Consider the following 22,572-nt stretch of genomic DNA (forward strand, 5'->3'; position numbering starts at 1 on the left):
AATATAAAAAAGGCCGTAACAATATTCATTTTAAAATAAAATGAATAAAAATTCCATGAATATTAAAAAATATGCTATAAAAAAATTACATTTTAAAAGATACCAATTATGGCTATATGTATATATATGCATACGTACATAAACGCATAAAAAATGAAAAAAAAATTAATTAAAGATCTTAAAAATATATGCTTGTTAAAAATAATAATAAAGGGGTGATTTTTACTAATTATTTTTTCAATAGCGTATTATTATTTGTATGATATAAATTAATATGAATATTGTATACCATCCATTTATTGGATTGTTTTTTCTATCTTCTGGCACTATTATTTTTTTTTTTTTTTTTTAAAAATATATACGATACTCTCACAAAATATATAAAAGCAGACATGTTACGTATGTATTATATAACATATATAAACTTTATTTTTTTTTATTTAGTTTTTTGCAAGTGCGAAACCAACTCTTTCATTATCATAATCGAAGATAGTGTAGTATTTTTTAAAGAATACATCTCCAAGAATGAAAGTGCTAGCATCAATATCTACATCTGTAATTCCAATAAGGCATAGACCACCGGTTGGGTCAAGATCAAATAAGTATTGTTGTGGTTCAATAGTGTATGTTGCGCCTTTAGATGTGAATTTTAAAACTGGTAAGGTTTTGTCGTCACATAAAACAACTCTGAGTGGAAGGAAAGGTACTGGGATACTTGTGATAGTGTTAAAGAATTTGTCAAGAAAATCTGATGGGGCAGTGATAGCACTTGTACCACTATCAACAATGATACTAGCATTATCAAGGGTTACTGAACCAAAAGCTACATCTAATTGAATTTGCCAGTATGATTCATTGGTTAATTTTTCATAGGTAATATCACCAGTGTAAAAGCTTTCTTCAATACCACCAATAGTGAAATAACCATTTGCATCTTCTGCTGCTGGGAAGTAGAATGAGAATAATGCATTTTCGATTTGTCCTTTTTTTTTCATTTCAACAATAGCTGGTTCTACACTTCCGACAGCTAAACTTTTCCATCCTAATCCTAATATACCATCAAATGGAGATCCACTATAAATTGGTTCTAAGTCATCAGTTTGAGTTACTTCAATAAATTTGTATGGTATTGTGTGATGTCCAAGAGTAAATATATCATTACTAAAAAAACCTTTGATTCCACCAGATCCATATACTATACTTACTGGTGTACCATCTTTTTCATATGTATGTGATTTTTCTGAATCATAAGTGTGTTTATATGAACAACCTTCGGATTTGCATGCTTTGCTTGGAACCCATAAGTTGGATGAACCGGTATCAAGGATAAATGCAAATGATTGTTTATTATCTCCGATTTCTCCAGTACCATAAAACATTAAACCAACGACTTGGTCTAATTCAATACCATCAGTGTTTTTAACAAGGTGTTCTCTTTTTAATAAACCGGATTTTAATAATTTAAATGATTCTTTAATGTAATTAGATATATTTTTGTTCATAACTTTTTTTATTAATTTATCACGTGGTCTTTCAAGTTTTCCACGAATTGTTAAATAATTGGAATTTGCAATAATTTTATCTATATCGGTTTTGGAGCCATAATAGTTACTTCCGACCAAATATGCAAATATGGATCCAATTATGCAAACAAATATGATAAAATATAATGCTTGAAATTTTTTTTGAATTTTAAAGCTTTTCATATTATCAAATTTTAAGTGCCCAAAAGCCGAACCGTTTCGCATCAGCCCGTTGGAGTAGTTTGGTTCTTTTTCGGAATATTCCATTTTCAACTAATCAAAGGAAAAAAAAAAAAATGAATATTATATATATGTTGTAACATAATAATGTAAAAATAATGGCATGGCTTATATAAAAAAAATTAATAGCGAAAATATATTTTCTTTAAATGAAAAAAAACGTGTGTGTTTCCCCCCTTTAGCCATTATACATATATATATTATACTTATGAATAAGTAAACTCATTCTATGCATAAGCAGGAAATGCATTTCTCAGCATATGCACATACGGGCATATAATACAAAATATAAGTTCCCCAATCTTTTTAATAAGGAGAATAATTATTTTAAATGAAAAACACATTCATTAAAATGCTTTGCATATACTCAAAAAATATAACTATATATATATAATTATTAAAAGCCGCGAGGGGAATTATCAATGTCAAATATAATCGAAAATTTCCATTAGATAATATTGTGTTTAAAACTTACCTAAAAATTTCTTTAATTCCTAATAATATAAATTGTATTTAATTAATGAAAATAAAATTATAATTGTATTGTTTCCAATATAATAACAAAAAAACATACAAATTAAAAAAAAAAAAAAAATTATGATTATTTTAATTTTGTTAAAATCCTTTATTAATAAAGAAATAATAATTTTACAGGAAAAAATAAAATAATTGTTACATATATAAATATATTCCTAGGTATATAGGCTAAAAAAATATGAAATATTATTATAATATTTATTTAATTAACCGTAAAAAAATTGCTTGGGGATAGAAAAGGGAGATAAATTATTATAAAATAGCTATATTAAAGAATAGTTTTACAATAGTATTATAAATAATATTAATATTTTTATATAATAAATATTATAAATTAAAAAAAATATTTTTAGTATATGCTAAAAAATTACGTATATAGGAAAAATATTTATATTTAAAAAATATTACTTTTTTTGATCCAACTAATGACGATATTTTCATACATTGCCCTGTACTTTTATTAATTTATATTATTATTTTGTTTATTTTGTGCTTAGGATTTTTTACTTTAGAGTTTAAATATATTTAATGCATAATAATATTGCAATATGAGTACCCCGACAAGGTTAGTGTTTTTTCTTTGAATAAATAATTTAAAATACAGGCTTGTCAATTTATAAAAAAAAGCCATAAAGCATTAGTATTGTATTATTATATAATATAAGGGCAGATTAAAAATATTTAATCAACGTCCCTATTTTAAAAAAAAAATATATAAATATATTATAATAATTAAAGAATGTGTTTTAGTATAATAAGGGAAATTATTATCATTTAATGCCGTAATACTATTTAGCTGCATAACTTTTAGAAAATGCGGCGATAAAAAAACAAATAAAAGATAATGTAAGGAGATTGGCGACAAACTCAAAGTACATATAATATACTATTTGATAAAAGCATTTCTGCTTCTTAAAGGTATAATATTCTTAGTGATAAAGGGAAAAAATAATAATATAATTTTTTATACATTTTTCCTTTATTACTAAGAATATTATACAGCATTATGAGCAATAACCTAGGCTCCTAGTGCTTTTAGGTTTTAGAGAATATTATGGCAACTATGTTAACAAAAAAAACATAGGGAATAAAAATGAAATTGGAGATCGATATTGCATTATTCTAATTTTGTAATAATTATATATTAGGTATATTTAATTATATTGTGGTAGTGTACCACCATTTTATATATTCTAATAAATAATAATATAAAATTTTTATAGCATAACCTTAGATTATTGCCTAAATTTTTTATAATAAAAAATTATTATAAAATATTTCCATAATAAAAAAAGTATTACATGTTTTTTTTAATTTTACTTTTTGAGACTTAATGATAACACTAAATCGAATTTTATTAATATTGTCCTCTTTATCACATTTTACTCTGGTTTACTATTTTTCTATTTATTTTGTAATGTAAATAACACATTTAGTATGACAGTAAAATAATTTGTCTTGACTTTAGACATTATTCATTTCGATATAATATGATATAATTATTATTTATATTTAAAGAAAAGCATGTTTATAAAAATCTAAAAATTAAGTCCTCCATCAAATGAATAATAAAAAAGGCAAAAGGAAAAAATATAAAATATGCCTTAACTTATTATTTATTTTAGATTTATGATGGTCCACATTTATAATGTATATATATGTAACATTTTCACGATATAAAATTTATGGCAATATAGTATACATGCATAATAAGTTACGCAAAAAGCCAACATAATTTTTTAAGAAAAAATAAATAATAAACATATGCATATAAAAATAAAATATTTATGATATATCCATATGCTCTATTTAAAAGGTATATTTTATTGGAATATACACCTTTTCGCAATAGCCCAAACAATATGCATTAAAATTGTTTGCACAATTATGAACAACAATAATAATTCGATAAATATGATGAGAAAAATATAAGCATTAGTATCAATCATATTGTGGGAAAGTATATATATGCGATTTTTTGTCTGACTTTAGCCTGTGGTCTATTTTTGTAGTTTTTTGAAATTTGTGCAATAGTTTATTCCGTATTCTGTGGAATAGTAGGTGCCTATAGAAATAAATTTTAATATATATAAAGTACGAATGATAATATATTATGTCGTGCAAGTTTTAATGCATTCCTGTTTAATGAAAAATAATAAAGTGTATTTACACACTTTCAACGTGGTAAAAATTTTATGAGTGTTCATCATACCTGTTTCAGCGTCGAAGATGCATGCTAAATCTGGTGACATAATGTGATCTGTTTGCCCACATATATCGCTCATAGTTTTCTGTTCTTTTGAATCAATAAAGGTCCACTTGCATTTATGTGATGGTTGCCTTTTTTTTTTCTCTCTTTCTTCTTTATCTATTTTAAATTTTATTGGAATATTTAAGTAAGATATTGGTGCCTTATCTTTATTTATACGAAGATCGTAAGAATAATCGTATATAGTTAATTGATCTTGAATAATTAAATAGAATTCTATATCGGTAATATTTGGTTTCCTTGCTGTAATAAGAAAATCCTTTTTATACTCCAATGTGTCGGCTACTGGAGAAGACGGGCTTAGTTCTATATAGATGTTTATCTTTGGGGGTATAATTAATAAAGCAATTGGATTTTTTTTAAAGCTACAAAATCCACCTTTAAAAATATCAACGCTTTTGGGTATAATCATTGTGCCCCATGAAAAAAATTGTAAAAAATAGCTATATTTTCCATTACTGGAAGGAAGTTTTGGTAATTTCATAATATTAAATGCTTGGTTTTGTTCATATTGCCCATATAATAAAGCCAAATTGTTAACAGGGTTACAACAACAAAATCCTTCATAATAATCAATACACGTCACTTTAAAAGAATCCTCATTATTAACCTTGCTAATAACTAAACATTTCTCTGGTATTATTCTAACAAACACATTACATGAATTTAATACAAAAACAGTTGGTCTCCATGCCTTTGGTAATACTGGTAAACGCTGAGAGCTATGCCACGTTATAATATTTTTCGTAATTGGCAATTTTATTAATATTTTTTGCTCTCCTTCAATACCTAATATGATTTCACGATTTCGGTAAACTTTAATATCATACTTTCCACTTAAAGATGCTTCTAATTCAATTGGTGGTAATTTGTCCTGAACAGGATTTAATTCAAGAAGTCTGTCATCATCGAATATCGTTTTTTTAAGGTATAATGGTTTGTCTAATCCTGTCCATGAATTTCCATCAAAAAAATACGTCGAGGAAAATATTTTTGCTTTATTTACAAGGTCATACTTATTAGGAACATCGAAACTTTCATCACTATGGGCTGCTTGAAATGGATTAATTGAATCTTTCGAATATTTATCAGTCATTTTTGGTAAATAAATTTTGTTACCGCAATGTATGAAATTAATAATTTGAAGATAAATTTTTTTTTAATATATAACTTAATGCGGTTGCGAATTTGGGAATAGAGACATATTATGCTTGTAAAACAAACGAAAAAAATTAATTAAAAAAGACAGAGCGAATAAATACCTATAAATAAATACGCGTAAATTAACAATCATAAGCAAACAAGAATAAATAAATATATAAAAAAATATATAAAATAAATATGTATAATATATATATATTATTTTAATATTACAAAAAATTGACCTTGCCGTGCATAAAAAGTTGTATAACCATGTAACATATATATATATTTTTTATTTTTTTTTTTTAAATCGTAAAAAATCGACCTTGCCGTGCATAAAAAGTTATATGATCACTTAATATATTTTTTTTTTTCTCTTTTTTTTTAAGTAATGAAAGATAAATCTTGGTGTACATAAAAAGATTTATGAACATGTCATATTTTTTTTATGTGTAAAAAATAATTAGTATAAAGCTAGTTGGATATTTATAATTTTTAACTCAATCTACATGCATTTTTTGAAAAAATATAGATTAATTTTTATAATTTGATATAATTATTTATAAAAGCCACCGCATTAAAAATTTTGTGGAAATAGTCTATCACCTTTTTTAAAATATATTTACTAATTGTTTTTTTATTAACTTAATTTTATATGGATAAATAGGCATATTTTTAAATAAAAGAATTGAAATAATAATTGTCTTCATGATGTTATTTAATTATAGTTGTATAGACTTGTTCCATATATGTGTGTATTTTAATTAATCATAAATTGTTTAATTAATTTTATTTTGGATATTTTTATTTATTTCTTTGAGAATATCTTGTCTTATGTCTCTTTAAAAATCATATATTATTCAAACAAAAATTTTTACCCTTTATAAGCTTGTCTGGCATTCGTATGTTTATTATACCTCCAAATTAATTTTAAAGAGACACCAAAAAATATTACATATATGAGCTAATATAAGAACTTATAAATTAGTTTGCATGAGTATGTATTTTTAAAAATATTTTTTGGGCGTAAAATTGGCACATTACTGTTGTTTCTGTTTGTTTATAAAAAAAAATTTTAGCCTGAAAAATAATTTTATAATAAAGGCTAAAAGCACATTTTTAAATATCCCATATTCCTGAAAAAAAAATATAACTTGTATATAAAGCGTGGAAAACTTATTTTTGGAAGCATATTTTAAAAATATAAATTTTTCCTTTTCAATATATGTGTATATATGCTATACGAAAATGGCATTTTTTTAACATTTATCTTGTCTTAATTTACCCCCTATTTTTGAAGAACTTAATAATGTACCAGCGTGCACATGCAGGTAATCATATTCACACCTGGGTAGTTTAGTATTTTTGAAGCATCAAATGGTAATTCAAATACGTTCCTATTTTCTTAAACAGTAAAATTAATGATGAAAAGGTTTTAACTTGAAAGTTAAATCATAGTATCAGGTGTATGTTTTTTACTATTTGTCGAACAGTTTTTAATGTCCTATTAATGGACTATAGGAAAAAATCATTGATTATCGTATCTATAAAATGTAAAAGAATATACGCAACGATATTTTAAATAAAGGGTAGACATTCTAAGTAGGTACCATAGTTTGTGCTTATAGTGTGCAATTATTTTGCGTATGAGAAGGTATCCATAAAAAAATTAAATGAAATAGAAATTATTCTAAATGCCTATAATAAAATAAATATAGTTGTTAATATTACTGTTGCATTCAAAAAATTATAGATTTGGTATATTGGTTGTAGTACTTCAATTTTACAATAGGCATAAAAAGAATTTTTTTTTAAATTGAAATATTAAAAAATTAAAATAAATAAATATTTATGTCTTGTTTACCTTTTAAGTATTTATGATGCAAATATGATCACACATAAAATATATATGCTTGCATATTTATGCATTTGTCTATACTACAATTGATTCTATTTTTTCTATATAATTTTTTATATTGAAAAGGAATGCATAGCAATGCTTAATAAATAGTTACACAATAAAAAAGAATAAATATATATATATATATGTTCATTTATATAGAAATACAAAGTGTGTAATATTTATGACATAGTAGTATGTTGTCTTATTACGTTTTAAAAATATTTAAAAATTAATAAAAATAAACATTAAAAGAAAGCTAGTGTTCTTTATTCTTGAGATATAAAACATAAAAAAGGGAATATCATATGAAATAACCATATTAATGATATAAAAAAAATGGGTATAAATTGTAATGATTCAAAAATAAAAAGGATATCTAATTTTCCAGAAGAAAATATGTTAATTAATTTTAGATGTAATAACATAAAAAAACCGAATCAAAAAAATAAAAATTTTCAATTATATGATATATCCAATGATTGTTCCAATTTATATACAAGCTTTAACAGAAACAAAACTAAAAAAGTTCCATTTTCTACTAGCTCATTAGGAGAAAAAAAACAAAGTAAGATGAAATTATCAAATCAAAGAAAAAAAAAAAATAAATATTTTGAGAAAAAAATTCCACAATATTTTAAAATAAATAATATTAAAAGAAAGAGTAGACATTCAAAATATAGGAATTCCTATGCAAGCCAATTGTGTAGTGTTGTAGGACCATTAGATCGAAAAATTGATTCTAATATATTAAATAAATCATATATAAAATACCACCTAAATAATAAAACGAATGATAGTTATGAAAGTATAATAGAAAGCGTACCAGTAAGATTGGCCAATTGTCCAATTTTTTGTGGATCTACAAATGTAAAAGAAAAATATAAGGGAAGCAAATTAAAAGGAAAGAGACTAATTAGTTGTATAGGGAAAGGGGAAACAGAAAAAGACAAGGTAGATAGAATCTATAAAAATAATAAGCATGAAGATGTAAACAAAATTGATTTGAATTATAAAAAAAATATGAACAAACTAAGAGATAAAAGTTATTCATTTACAATAAAAAATAAAAATATTGATGAAAATTTTAAATATTTAATAAACACTCAAATAACAAAGGAAGAAACTAAAGGGGTTAGCAATTCAAAAAAAGCGGGAGGTAATATTGTACTTAAAGGGAATGTATACAAAATAGCGAATAACCATAGACTTGAAGAAAATATAAAAAACGAAAATAAAAGCTGTGAAAAAATAAAAAAAAATAATAAGCATATTAAAAAGAGAATAGAAGAATATCCGATAGTAGATAGTACACAATCTTACATAAGAGATGGAAATAAAATTTCGATAAATAATGAAAAAAATAATGAATCCAGTTTTTCTTCCTTTTCTTCTGCATGTTCAGATGAAAATTCATCTTATGAAGTTTCGATTTTTGGTGAGTTGGATATAAATTATGATTTAGACAGTAATAAATCAGATACATTGATGCGTGAAAATTCAAAAAATATGGCTAGTAAAAATCATAGAAGCTGTAAACGTAATATCAATCGTTCTACTACAAAAAATAAAGATATAGAATCAGGGATAGTAGAAAGAAATAAAAGAAAAGAAAAATGCAAAAATTGTGATAGTTCAATTAAAGAAAATATCATAATAAATGATGACCCGAGTAATGCACACAAAATAAACAATTTTAATCATGCCCGGAATGGTGAGAAATATGCCGATTTAGAAAAGATAAAGTATTATGAAACTAAAAAAAAAGATTTTATCCAAAATTCGAAAAAATGTGACTCGAAAAGATTTGAACCTGCAGAGTGGGAAAGTCGCTCACGAGCTAATAGAGACAGTAGAAGTAGCGGAAGTAGTAAAGGAAGTGTCAGAGATAGATGCAGAAGATGCATAGAACGAAAACGTGATAGAAATTGTAATAAGGTATCTGGCATGAACTATAAAAAGGGGTATAAACAAAAAAAAGAAATGAATCATGAGGAAGAAGAAGACGAAAGAAGAAAGAAAATGGAGCTATACTTGAAAAGAAAAATCGATTTAGAAAAAAATAAAGATAAAATGGATAAATATAAAACTATATATGGTGTTCCAAAATGGAAAAGAATAGAAAATATTAATGAACCCAAAAATATAGAAACATACAAAAAGGTAAATGACATAAAAACTGATAAAATAAGACGAAACTCAGATATAAGAATTGGCAAAGAAATAAGAAGTAGGAATAAAATAGCAATTTCTAGTAGCAATGATCCAAATAAAATCATATCAGAAGAAAAATCATATAATAATGAAGATTACAATGAGAAAAAAAAAGATAAATTTTATGAAATATATTTTGGCTGTAAAAAGTTAGACAAAATAAATTATAAAAAAGGTATCGAAAATGCGAAAAAAAAAATATATAATATTAAAATAATAAATGATAATAGTAAATATATAAGAGAAATGGAAGAAGATGCCCTAATAAAAAATATAGATATGCAAGAAACTGAAATTGAAGAAGATTTACACAGTACTAAATATAGTTCAGATATGATTACACCTAATGATAAAAATGGAAATGGGAAAAAATATTCTTCAAAATATGACACACATTATGAACAACATTATTCATATTCCTCCGATGAAAAAGATAAAAATAGATTGAGTAAAAGTCATATAAAAAATGATATTAACAATAATTGGGGTAGTCGAAAAAATGAAACTATTGGAGACTTCAATGAATATGATAAAGGAATGAAAAAAAAAAAAAATATTGAAATAGTTCAAAGTGATAGTGAACATTTTAAAATTAGGGATAAAATAAAATTACCAATAAATTTATTAAACATTCAAAATGAGAAAAACAAAAAGTGTAAAACATTTTCCCATGCTCCCCCAAAGGTAATTAATTCAGTTGGAAAAATTATGTCTGAAAATAAAAGAAAAAATTGGAAAGACAGTAGGAATATACAAAATTTAAGTAAAGCAAAATCTTCAAATTTGTATGAAATTATTTTAAAAAAAAAGAAACAAGAAAATAAAAATTGTATTATTGATTCTACAATTAGTTCTTTTCCTAGTACTTATTGTCACATTGAGGAAAAGGGTCGTAATAATTATGCATATGTTTGTAAATCTTATGAAACTGAAGAAAATAATTATTATCCAGATGCTAATAGTGTGAATAAAACCCGACATATTTTTTCTAGCATTAATAATAGTTTTAAAGCGAAAGAAGATGAAAAAAGTAAAAATAAAATCAAATCAAATAAAAAGGGGATCAAAAACGAGAACAAAAAAAACAGCCAAAATTTAAAACAAAATAAAACATGGCATACAATTCCGATAGAAGAAAAAATGTTTCTGAGCAAATCAACACAAAATAGTGGTGGTGAAATATATTCTCTTAATTGTCAAAATAGTGTATTTACTTTCCCTCATGAATATTTAGATACTAGTGAAAATTTTAGATCATTCAAAAAATCGAGGAGCATATGTTCAGGCATATGTGTAGGAAACGGTAAAGATAATGAGACTTTTCGAAGTAGTAGTGACAATAGTATGACTTATATAAAAAAACAAAACCGCCATAAAAATAATGCAACTTTTAAGCTTCGAGCCCATTCAATTAATAATAAAATGAAAGAAAAAACAAATGACAAAAAAATAAATGAATTATATTTTTATAAAATGGGTGAAAATAAAAATTTTAGACACACTTCAAATTGTTTTTTATCAAGATGTAGCCCAAAATGGAACAAAAAAATAAACTCAGAAAATGTCAACTGTTATAGTTGTATATTAAAAGATAGTAATAAAAATAGGCATCAAAATAATATGTGCAATAAATTTAATTTTTGTTCTGAAGTTCCGAATGAAATGCAAAAAATAAATAACATCAAAATTAGATGCTTATCTAAAAGTGGAACATATAAAAATGAGTTTTGTAAAAATTATTTGTTTTCACCATGTAAAAATTCAATAAAAACAAATAGTAAAAATGATAGAACTAAAAGTTTATTTTCAAAATTATTTTCATACATAAAAAAAAATAGTCTATGTAATGAAAAGAAATATAAGGATTCTATAAAACGAAATAAATCAGAAGCATTCCCATTTTGCAAAACGAAAAAAAATATTAAACCACCTCATTATATTTGTAATAATCGATCCAGATCTTCTGGTTATTTTATTGATGTTTACCCAATCAAAAATGGGGTTAGAAACAATTCTCATATTTGCTGCTGCAACAAATTTATGGTTAATAAAAGCCCGGCTCTTATTCATGTCCCTTCAAATGTAAAGTATATTATTGATGCGCCAGATGGTGGCGAAAAAAACAAACTAGATAGTAAACTATTTATTGATAAAACAATTGAAAATGAAATAAAAAAAAGTTCTTTAGACTTAAATGGTAAAGCGAAAGATAACTACTATACCACAAAAACGTCTACTAATTTAAGAAGGGGAATAAAATGTGATAATGTATTTACAAAAAATGGAATAACAAATGATGGATATATGAAAAGGGTATTACCAAAAGGGGGAGAAAAACGAAATGTGAAAGGAGTTGTAAAAAAGGGAGCAATGAAAAATAACTGCAAATATGTTTTAAAAATAAATGATCATAATCGCAATAATAATACAGTACCTTGCAATGGCACTACGATCAATTGTAAAACCAAAATTCTAAAAAATAACAATGAGCATATAAATAAATCTATATCGGAAAATGAAATTGATTGTCCTAAAATCGAAAAACCAAACTTTTTAAAATTAAATTTATTTGATGAAAAATACGAAACTGTAAAACAAAGCCCCAAAAAAATGAATACTAATAATGATCTTACTAAAAATCGAGGGGCAAAACGTACTTCAAAATATGTTTCGAAATTAACCAAATTGCAAACAATGAAAGAAGAAGGAAATACATTTAGAAAAAATTTAAATAATATTAATTGTGGATATCCTAATTTAGGTAGGAATAGACATCCAAAAAGTTCAATAAATCAAATCACCAAAGACATAGATAGAGATATTTTTATCGATACCAACGACAGTTACATTATTAATGATCAGATAGTAGGAAATATAGGACCGGTTTGTAATAAATCAGGAGAAAATAATAATGAAAAAATAGGGAATCATTATGGGAAGATCAATACATTTGATGAAAGTGCACAAATGAACAATCCAAATAAAGGTTATAAAATTTTTGTGGTAAGAAAAGGAGATCGTAATAAAAGTGCCATGGAAAAAAATATTTTTTCAAATGGTGTGATAGAAAATAAGTTGCCTTTAACGAATAGTGAAAATAGAAGAGGTACAAAGTATGTAGAAAATAAAGAGCATAATTTTTGTAAGTGTAAAAATGATTATAATTGTAATTGTGACGGTATAAATTATAAAAATAATATTGCGCTTGATAGCATGGAAGGAGAGACTATTGATAATTATTCTTCGTGCTCAAATGAAAACATATATTTATGGGGAAATAATAATATTATAAAAAATGGAATGGACAATTATAGAGATGAAATGATTAATTATTCCAAAGAGAAGGGAAATAATATTGAAGAAATTGAAAATGACATAAAAATGAATAAGCCAATTAAAGAATGTTTGAATGCACCATTGAACTGTTTGAATAAAAAATTAAACAGCTCAGCGGAAAATATAATTAAGAAAATAATATTAAATTACAAAAATGTTAATTTGAAAAATATGAATAATGACAAATTAAACAATCATGAAACAAAAGCTAGTGTGAATAAATGTATTAATAATAAAAATTTTCAAATTAATAAAAAAAATATTCAAAAAAATATAAAAAATAAATTACATTTAAAAGTTAACAAAAATGGAAACAATGAAAAATCTGACAACATTGTCAATGATATGCCAAATATAAGACACACACAAAATACCGATGGTAATTTTGTCTTAAAAAATAATAATATAAATTCTGAAAGAAATGTTGACATAAAAGCTAATAATAATAAAACTGGTATGGACCATTATAAATATGAACAGTTCAGAAAAAAAAATTATAATATCATAAATAATGCATCATGTTCATATAATGATTGTATTTATCCTGACCCGAAAATATATTTTTTGAATAATGATGAATCGTGCATAATTATTGAATATCCAAGTATAAAATATTATGTAGTATGCCCATAAAATTATAATTTTTTTTTATTCTTCGCTTGCTGCTAGCATATTAGGAATACCTGGTCATGTAAAATGTGAAAAAAAAAAAAATTATATGAACATAAAAAATATATAATAAATATATATAATAAAGACATATTTGTGATGTGCTAAAACTTACCATCTTTTATTGGAAAAGAAATATTGCATTTTGGGCATGTGAGTGAGCCCTCCATTATGTGAATCTATATATAACAAATAAGAATATGCATATACATGTTTGTGTGCGTTGTGCATGTACATAATTAACTAAATCGCTAACCAATTTAATCATTAATTATTTGAAAATGAGAAATAGCATAAGCAAACATGCATATTTATATGTCTCTGTTTATTGGGTTAGACAAAAAATGTACCTTAAAAAGAGCGTGGTGGACTGAATTTAAAAACCCTTCATCCTCTAAATGGTTATTATTGTAGCTTGATAATAAGCTTACTCCAAACTAAAAGGAAAATAAAAGTTTGAGTTATTAATTTTGTATTTCAAAGTTGATGAAAAAATGAATAAGTAAAAAATAGTAATGTTATTACTTGCTTAGCTGTGTTATATAAAACTTCGTAATCCACTTTACTTAATACATTTTTTATAAATTCTGGATTCATTTCTTGTTCTATTATATTTACATTTCCTTCAACATCTTCATTAAGTTTGATTATTAAGGGATATCCCCCTGTACACTTAGCCTCATTGCTATAAAAAAAAATATGCCCAAGGGTATGCACATGAAATATATTTTAATAAAAACATGAGGAAGACAAATTATTGATCATCAAAAAATTGATTATGTGAAAAAAAAGAAAACAGGATTGTATGAACGGTCTAGTTTTAATAAATTTATTATCATTTTCATTCACTCACTTAAAATAATCAATATATACATATACAATTTTAAACTAGCCGATTAAACTTTGCATAATTAAAATATAAATGAAATAATAAAATAAGGACAATCATAAAATTCATATATTATTTTCCTCTTTTTAAGACTAACCATTTTAAAAAATTATGCGTAAGGAGTCGCATTATTTTGTTGCATTTAAAAAATGACGTAAATATGTGTGTTAAATAATGTCTTGATATTATAAAGCGTCGTTCTTGTATTTTTTAATATACTTTTTTAGCTTTTCCTTTTTATTCTTTATTTGATTTATTTTGTTATTTTAAATTAAATTTTTTTTGTAATATATTTTTGGATATTTGTAAATGGGACAATAAAAACTTTCTATAAAATTCTAATTGTAAATTAAAAAAAATACATGGTATTATTACAAGGAGATGGGAAGATATAACAATTATAAACTATATATATCAGGTTTTTTTTTCTTTTCGTTATTCATATATTTAGGAAATAAGTACTTTTTAAATATTTAAATAAATATGTTTTTTTTCGATTTTTTGTACGTAATATATGATATTTATTTATTTAATAAAATATTTAAAAAAAGTTCCCATAAAAATAGGATTTCTTTTTATTTTCAAACTTTGAAATAAAAAAAAAAAAATAAATTCGTGTACTTGTGAAAAGAGACGCTTATTTTATTTTTATTTTATATTCCAAAATGTTAATGGAAGATTATATGGGGTTTCAAATTTTTAAATGATAAATTAAGTAACATTGTAACATTAAAATTATTGTGTATATATTTTATTATCATATTTATAGTATATATTATCAAATGCGCGTTCATATATATTCGTATTATTATATACATATTCGTAAGGACATAAAGTACCTTACTTAAGTTAGTATACATACGCACATGTATATATATGCATATAAGTGGGTCATGTAAATATATATATATACAATATACACAATATACACAATATATGTAATGTCATATATGTTATAATATGCAATGCAAATGAAAAAAAACTAATATTATGTTGGGCATCCATTTTTTTCAATTGAATATATAATAATACTTATGTATGCATGTACATTTTGGGGCATGGAGTTTTAAGTTTTAATTTTATTTTTTTTCAAAAATGAAAAGATACGTTATAAATAATAATAACACATTACATAACTCCAAAAAAATAAGAGTAGCATACGAATATGAAAGTGAAATAAAAAAAACAGGCTACAACTCACCAAGTATTTTTGACCTTAATTATATTTATAACAGTATAGGAAGTATGGAAAGGAAAAAAATGAATATAGAAAAATTAAACCTGTTTAATATAGAAGAAAATGTAAAGAGACAAAAAACAAATTATTTAAATATTTTCAACGATTTAAAGAATGTAAAAGAGGTAGAGGAATATGATGGTAGCGAAAACAGTAGCAAAAACAATGCATGTAACAGTAATAAAAGGAAATGGAATAACGATATAAAGGGCACAATTAAAAAAACAGTTCGAAGAAAATTTGAATGTATTAATATGTACAATGGTGATCATATAAATAGTAGAAAAATAGTGGATACCCAAAAAAAAGACGAGAATGAAGAAAACAAAAAATGCAACCTCATTAAAAATAAATATTATGAAAAAATAAACAGCTTACTAAAACAAATGCATATGAATAAAATTGCTCGAAAAAATGGATAATCGAAAATTATTGTCTAATTATGAAGATCATAAAACAGCCATACTATAAGCATTTACAACAATTTTTCTGTGAATAATAAATAGAAATCATTTTTTTTTTTATAAAAATATGTAAATTTGTATTTAGGTTATGCACACACAAGCTATCATACTTTAAACAGTTTCACATCAGTGAAATAGCCAAAAGTAGATAATGAGAAATACTATGACATTATGTGTGCTATTAAAGGGGCTGATAAAATTAAATAATATTCCAAGATTTTTATTTATTTTATGTTTTGTTCTTAATATTAGTTACTTTGAATATATTTCTTTTTACAATTTTTTTTGTGTTTTTATTTCATATACTTTATAATTCATATTTTGAATTTAAAATATGTAAAACTATGTATATAGTTATGTATATATGTTTTTTTTTCCATTTTATATTCGATATGTATAAATATTTTTAGAAAACAGTAACTAAAATGCTAATCTATTTTTTTTTAAAAATATAAAGTTTGCATAAAAAATAAAAACAGTTTTATTATACTCAAAAATTGTGTTATAAATATCTTCAGCTATAGATATTATCACACATCAATGTTGTAGAAAATTGTGACAAGCTAATTTTACTTTTCGTCCCTTTCATTAGGTATGCATATGGAAAATAGACGATAATATAAAATTATCTTAAAAGACGCAAAAATGTAAAATTATATAAAATAAAAAACGAACATTTTGTAAACAAAAAATTTTTATATAGAAGGTACATATAAATATATGTACATGTATGACTGTGAAAAAAAAATAGAAAAATTAAAGTATATTTAGATAACTGATTTATCCCAATTTCATAACATCCATTTCTTCTAAATCGTTGTTATTCATTCTGTTCATGTTATTATCAGCTTTATTGTATCTTTCCATTAATTCTTTAAGTTTAGAATTTTCTGGAACTACATTTTCGGTAGTTTTTTTATCATTTTGATTTGTTTGTACAGGTCTTTCTATTCTTTTAGGAGATATAGATCTATTTTTTTTTCTGCTATATATATTTTCTACTTTTATTGTAAGTGATGATTTATAAGAGGTTGGTCTACGTGCATAATCTTTTCCAGTTGCAAGCGCTTTTTGACTTTCTATTTTTCTAAATTTATTAATTAATTCATCTTCTGTATTTTCATCTTTCTCTTTTCTATGTCTTCCCCTTTTATCAGATTCCGAACTTGATATCGATCGATCTCTTTTTCTATGTGATCTATCTCTTGATCTTCTACTGTGCCTATTTGATGATCTGTTACGAGAATAATCATCCTCTGACTTGTCTCGCTCATCGCCGCTTCGTTTTTTTCGTCGTCGTCTCTCTCGGCTTCTATCCCGGCTTCTGCTTCTGCTTCTGTCTCGGCTTCTACTTCTTCGCCTTCTTCTTCTTCGGCTCCTGCTTCTGTCCCTGCTTCGGTCTCTACTTCGGTCTCTGCTTCGGTCTCTGCTCCTTCCTCTGCCTTTGCTCCTCTCGACACTTGATCGCCTATCATTTCCCTTACCTCTCTCCGAATCTTTGGATATCAATTTAACGTATCCTAGATGCACAATTTTTTCATTTCCGTCAATTTTCCTGATTCTAACAAAAACTTTTTCTTTCGCTTGGTTTACTATACCACCAATTTCACCTTTTTCCCACTCTCCACTAAACAGAAATAAAATAAGTAAATAAAATCAATGAGGTAAACAAATGAAACAAATAGATGACATAAAGAAATGAATTATGAAATTTTGAATTACTTGACATAAGCCATGATATGCTCTCCCTTTACAAACTTTGATATTTGTTCTTTATTTTTTTTATGTCGTTTTCTATGATCACTCATAAGCATAAGACGTGCGCCATAAATGTTTTTTATTTTTATTGGAAGCCTTGGTAAAACTAAGTTAAAAAAAGTTACATATTTAAATCAGTAAGAAATTTTTGATATACCATTCTTTACGAATATGCATAATTATTTCATTAATAATGTTATGTGCATAGTTAGCGAAATATAATTTATAAAAAAAAAACAAACCTGTGTTAAAGTATTTATCATCATATAATAAGCTTTGAACGTACTCTCCTATTGTTACTAATTTTCTTTTATCTGCTGAAATTGTAAATTCGTCATCATCTAGCATATAGGGCTCAAACCACATCCATAGCTGCAACCAGGTAAGAACAGAAAAAGGAAAGAAAATATGCACATACATTGTATTATTATATTGGTGCATTATTTCGTTTTATTTTGGCATTTCTTACGTTAGAGGGACAGTGGACATATCGCAGATACAAAAATCCGCATGCACGAACATAACACGACTCCTTATTATCTATCAAGCTTTTTAGCTGCAATGAAAAAGGTGGATATAAATGTGATGCGATAATAAATGCAATTGACAGGCAGCATGATTCCGAATTGATATGATAATTTTTTATTACCTGCTTCTTCGTCAGTTGCATAGTAAAAAATTTGTAAAGACAACAGAAAAGAGTGGAGGGGGCTCTTGTACTTCCAATGCAATATGGTTCAACATGATCAGCATATGAAAGTATTTCATCTAAGACTTCTTTAAATGTTTTAAGATTTATAAGGGATCTAAAATATTCAGAAGATAAAATATTATTTCGTAATAAATTATTTACATTATAAGTAGATGTATTGGTCATTTCTATAATATTCTTTTTATCCTCAGCATTATTATTATTGTTAAAGTTTGATGAAACGGATTGATTGAAACTATTTAATAATTGATTTCCTTGAATATTGTAATTTAAAGGATTATTTATGTTTGCATTTAAATTATTATAATTATATGGTTCGTTAATATTATTTTGATACATGTTTATTGAATTGTTATATGAATTGGTTCCTTGATTTCCTATGGGATACATAGGGGACCCCATATTAATCATCGCATTTGGATTCATAGAATAATAAGATGGATCTACATAATTATAATTCATTAAATATTTTCCTGATGCATCATACATATTATTACTACCCATAGGAAACATACCATTACTTTGATTATAGTAAGAATAATCATAATTTGCATTTTTCATTTCATTGGGATTCCCCTCGTTTGGTTGGGGTGGGGTAGGTATACTCGTATGTTCTGTATTTTTTGCATTATTTTCCATTTTTAATACTGAAGCAAAAAAAAAAATAATTAAATAACAAGCTTCTCTATATAACTGTTCAAATATTAGCAATACAAATGTATAACTATTTTGTTGACACAGATATGGATATAAAAATTTACATACATCTCACCATACACACATATGCATTTCTACATTGTCATTCTGCATAGAGTCATGTAGAAACTGCAGCAAATTTTTCGACAAAAGGGAGGGTAATAATAAGATTATGTAACGATATACAAATAGAATGAACGAACTATTTGTGATACTTACGTTAACGACTTCAAAACAGTAGAAATACAAGCTTCATCTTATTTAATATAAAACAAATATGTGTGTAAATATGACATAAAGGAAAAATATATTAATTGAAAAATAACAAGAAATGGATATTTCTCTATTGTTAGGAGAAACAAAGAAATAAATTCATATAACACATGTATAATATTATACATAATTACCATGTGTATATATATATATGCTTTGTTTACAATCCTATAAATGGATATGCATATATATATTTATTCTATGATTCATCTTTTTTTCCCAATCCATTTATGAATATCCCTTAGTTGTTATATGACATTTTAATTGTTTATACTTTCATTTTTCTAATTTGTAGGTTTTAAAAAGGGATTCAAACTTGATCACATTTATTATTACATGTATATATATGTATATAATGCATATTATGCATATTTTATAAAATAAAAAAATATTTTATTTTTTTAAAATTTGGATATGGAAATAATTGTTACTATCCCTTTCTCGCACAATCATTGATTCCAAATTTAATCAAAATTTTTATTTTAAAAAAATTTATAAAATTATTCAAATTATTTGATGATATTTATGTAAAAATTCCTTCTTATTTAGGCAAGGAAAGTAAATTGACATAAAATCAAAAAAAAAATTATAAATAAATAAGTAAATGGAAAAAAGGAAATTTTTTAAATATTAACTGAGTTTAATTAACATAAATTATTTTTAAATAGGAATTTTGGATTTTCCATATTTTTTTTATGAAAGAAAAATGAAAGAACGGCATTATATTTTTATTGCAGATCCTAGTATATCATATATATTATGTTATAATTATAAACAAATCTATTAAACCATTTTGTTTCGTTTTTTTTTTATTTAAATCGATTTTAAGTATATAAATAAATATGTACATAATGTTATATCATATGTTTTATTTGAATTTGCAAGTGTGACTATGTAAGTGTTTATTTACGAATTATATATACAATTTTAGTGCGAAAAATCAGATTGTTTTTATCCCATTTTACGGTGTAAACAAACTTTCTTGTATAAAGGTAGGGGTAGCCAAAAAGAAAATATAGGACTACAAATTTTGATTTCTAATTTGCTCATTTAATAGTTTTCCTTCAAAATTTGGAAAAATATACATGGTTTTTTGATAGCCATTTAACGTGGTCAGTCTTTTTTAAAATTATTAAAAAGTTTGTAAACAGTTTGTAAAACCTTTGTAAAAATAACAGACATAATAACCCCATTGGTGTGTGAATAATGAGCACAAGACGGAAGAATGACAAAGGGAAAAATAACGAAACCGATTTAAAAGACATAAAAAATAAATTAGAAAATTTGAAAAATAAAACTGAAGTACCAGATGGAAAAGCAGATAATAATAAAAAAAATGTAGACCCATTTATTGATTTGAAAATACATATTTTAAATGTTTTGGATGAGACTAGAAAATGTATAAGAGAAAAAGAGGATATTCAAAATGTTCATGGAAATAATATTGAAGTAATAAAAAGAAGTAACATAATTTATAATAATATAAAAAATTTAGAAACCTATTTTAATAAATTAGATGAAATTTTAAAAAAACAATTAAAACAAAGATTTACATATACTAGAGATGAATTGCTTGATAAGAACCAAACATTTGAGTTGCTGAAAAAACAATTTTATGAATGCAAAAAGCTAAGCAACTATAACCAGATCAAAGAAGTGTCTATGGTTAATTTTTCAGAGTATAAAAATAAGGCGAAATTGGAAAGTAAGCTTTTACACTATCCCACCTATTTTGTCGTGGACAAATTGTGTGCGTTTTTCTCTTAAAATTTTTCAATTTTAATTATTTTTTTTATTTTTTTTTTTTGTAGCCAAAGTAACAAATAGTAACATACATGATGAAGACGACTTAATTATAATAAACCAATGGAAAGAAAGAGATAAAATTTTTAATGATGAAATTTTAAAAATAGGGGATGCTATTGATAAAATAGGGGCAAATGTTGATTTCATAGCTGAAAAAGCTGAAGAACAAAATGACATAATTATAAATTTACATGACCAAACTGATAAAACTCAAGATAATGTCAAAGAAATAAATGTAGAAATTAAATTAGCTATGAAAAAACATTCACATGCAACTTGGTGTTTAAGAATTTCGTTAGCCATTATATTCGTATTTCTCGTCCTACTAACCATAAATGTTATATCAAATAGGGTGATCAAAAGATTATGAACAGTCAGAATAAAATGAGCACAAAAAGGGGAAATACATATTTTTACATAAATTTTTGAAAATTTTGAAAATTTTGAAAAATTGCAAACCACATAAATAGTCAAAAGAAAATGATCTTATCGAAATAGGAATGCTCTTGAAAAAGGTTATCCAAGGCTTTATAGTTTGATGAAGGAATAGGTATCCAAATTATTATATACCATTTCAAAGTCTAATTATGTAAATTTTTTGTGTGCGGAATTAAATTTTATTTTTTCGCTGGGTCCCATTTACATATATATGGCGTCTATATTTGTTATGCCACGATTGTAATAATATTTGTTTAATATATTTTTTTTGTAAATTTATCAATTTTAAAATTAAAATTGAGATCAGATTTTTCTTAATTCTTTTATTTATATAATACATGCATGATTAAGCATGAATATATTAATACATATGTTGTCTTTCTTTTTTGAAGGGAAATAAAAAATATATTTTTTTTCTTAACCGTATTAAATTTTTAAACGAATAATAAATATTTTGATATATTATGA

At 24.4% G+C, this 22,572-nt stretch overlaps 7 protein-coding genes across 7 annotated transcripts; 3 read left to right on the plus strand and 4 right to left on the minus strand.

Annotated features, from left to right (window-relative positions):
- Window positions 1-440: 440 nt before the first annotated feature.
- Window positions 441-1,790, minus strand: PCHAS_1035200 (plasmepsin IV, putative; the record flags this gene model as incomplete). The annotated part of the gene is made up of 1 exon (XM_740717.1): window positions 441-1,790. The coding sequence occupies one exon, from the start codon at window positions 1,788-1,790 to the stop codon at window positions 441-443; it is 1,350 nt and encodes a 449-aa protein (XP_745810.1).
- A 2,510-nt stretch (window positions 1,791-4,300) lies between these two features.
- Window positions 4,301-5,665, minus strand: PCHAS_1035300 (conserved protein, unknown function; the record flags this gene model as incomplete). The annotated part of the gene is made up of 2 exons (XM_734186.2): window positions 4,301-4,365; window positions 4,513-5,665. 2 exons carry the CDS (start codon window positions 5,663-5,665, stop codon window positions 4,301-4,303), a joined length of 1,218 nt encoding a protein of 405 aa, XP_739279.2.
- A 2,286-nt stretch (window positions 5,666-7,951) lies between these two features.
- PCHAS_1035400 (conserved Plasmodium protein, unknown function) lies at window positions 7,952-13,795 on the plus strand (the record flags this gene model as incomplete). The annotated part of the gene is made up of 1 exon (XM_736937.2): window positions 7,952-13,795. The coding sequence occupies one exon, from the start codon at window positions 7,952-7,954 to the stop codon at window positions 13,793-13,795; it is 5,844 nt and encodes a 1,947-aa protein (XP_742030.2).
- Window positions 13,796-13,810: 15 nt separating this feature from the next.
- PCHAS_1035500 (multifunctional methyltransferase subunit TRM112, putative) lies at window positions 13,811-14,849 on the minus strand (the record flags this gene model as incomplete). Its single annotated transcript, XM_016798454.1, has 5 exons — window positions 13,811-13,845; window positions 13,947-14,010; window positions 14,182-14,268; window positions 14,357-14,516; window positions 14,818-14,849. 5 exons carry the CDS (start codon window positions 14,847-14,849, stop codon window positions 13,811-13,813), a joined length of 378 nt encoding a protein of 125 aa, XP_016655659.1.
- Window positions 14,850-15,815: 966 nt separating this feature from the next.
- On the plus strand, window positions 15,816-16,379 carry PCHAS_1035600 (conserved Plasmodium protein, unknown function; the record flags this gene model as incomplete). The annotated part of the gene is made up of 1 exon (XM_734250.1): window positions 15,816-16,379. One exon carries the CDS (start codon window positions 15,816-15,818, stop codon window positions 16,377-16,379), a length of 564 nt encoding a protein of 187 aa, XP_739343.1.
- Window positions 16,380-17,201: 822 nt separating this feature from the next.
- Window positions 17,202-19,530, minus strand: PCHAS_1035700 (pre-mRNA-splicing factor 38B, putative; the record flags this gene model as incomplete). The annotated part of the gene is made up of 5 exons (XM_740486.1): window positions 17,202-18,048; window positions 18,144-18,285; window positions 18,422-18,551; window positions 18,649-18,735; window positions 18,829-19,530. 5 exons carry the CDS (start codon window positions 19,528-19,530, stop codon window positions 17,202-17,204), a joined length of 1,908 nt encoding a protein of 635 aa, XP_745579.1.
- A 1,536-nt stretch (window positions 19,531-21,066) lies between these two features.
- Window positions 21,067-22,036, plus strand: PCHAS_1035800 (conserved Plasmodium protein, unknown function; the record flags this gene model as incomplete). The annotated part of the gene is made up of 2 exons (XM_016798455.1): window positions 21,067-21,565; window positions 21,672-22,036. The coding sequence occupies 2 exons, from the start codon at window positions 21,067-21,069 to the stop codon at window positions 22,034-22,036; spliced, it is 864 nt and encodes a 287-aa protein (XP_016655660.1).
- Window positions 22,037-22,572: the final 536 nt, after the last annotated feature.

This window comes from Plasmodium chabaudi (assembly GCF_900002335.3).
Source record: "Plasmodium chabaudi chabaudi strain AS genome assembly, chromosome: 10".
NCBI lineage: Eukaryota > Apicomplexa > Aconoidasida > Haemosporida > Plasmodiidae > Plasmodium > Plasmodium chabaudi.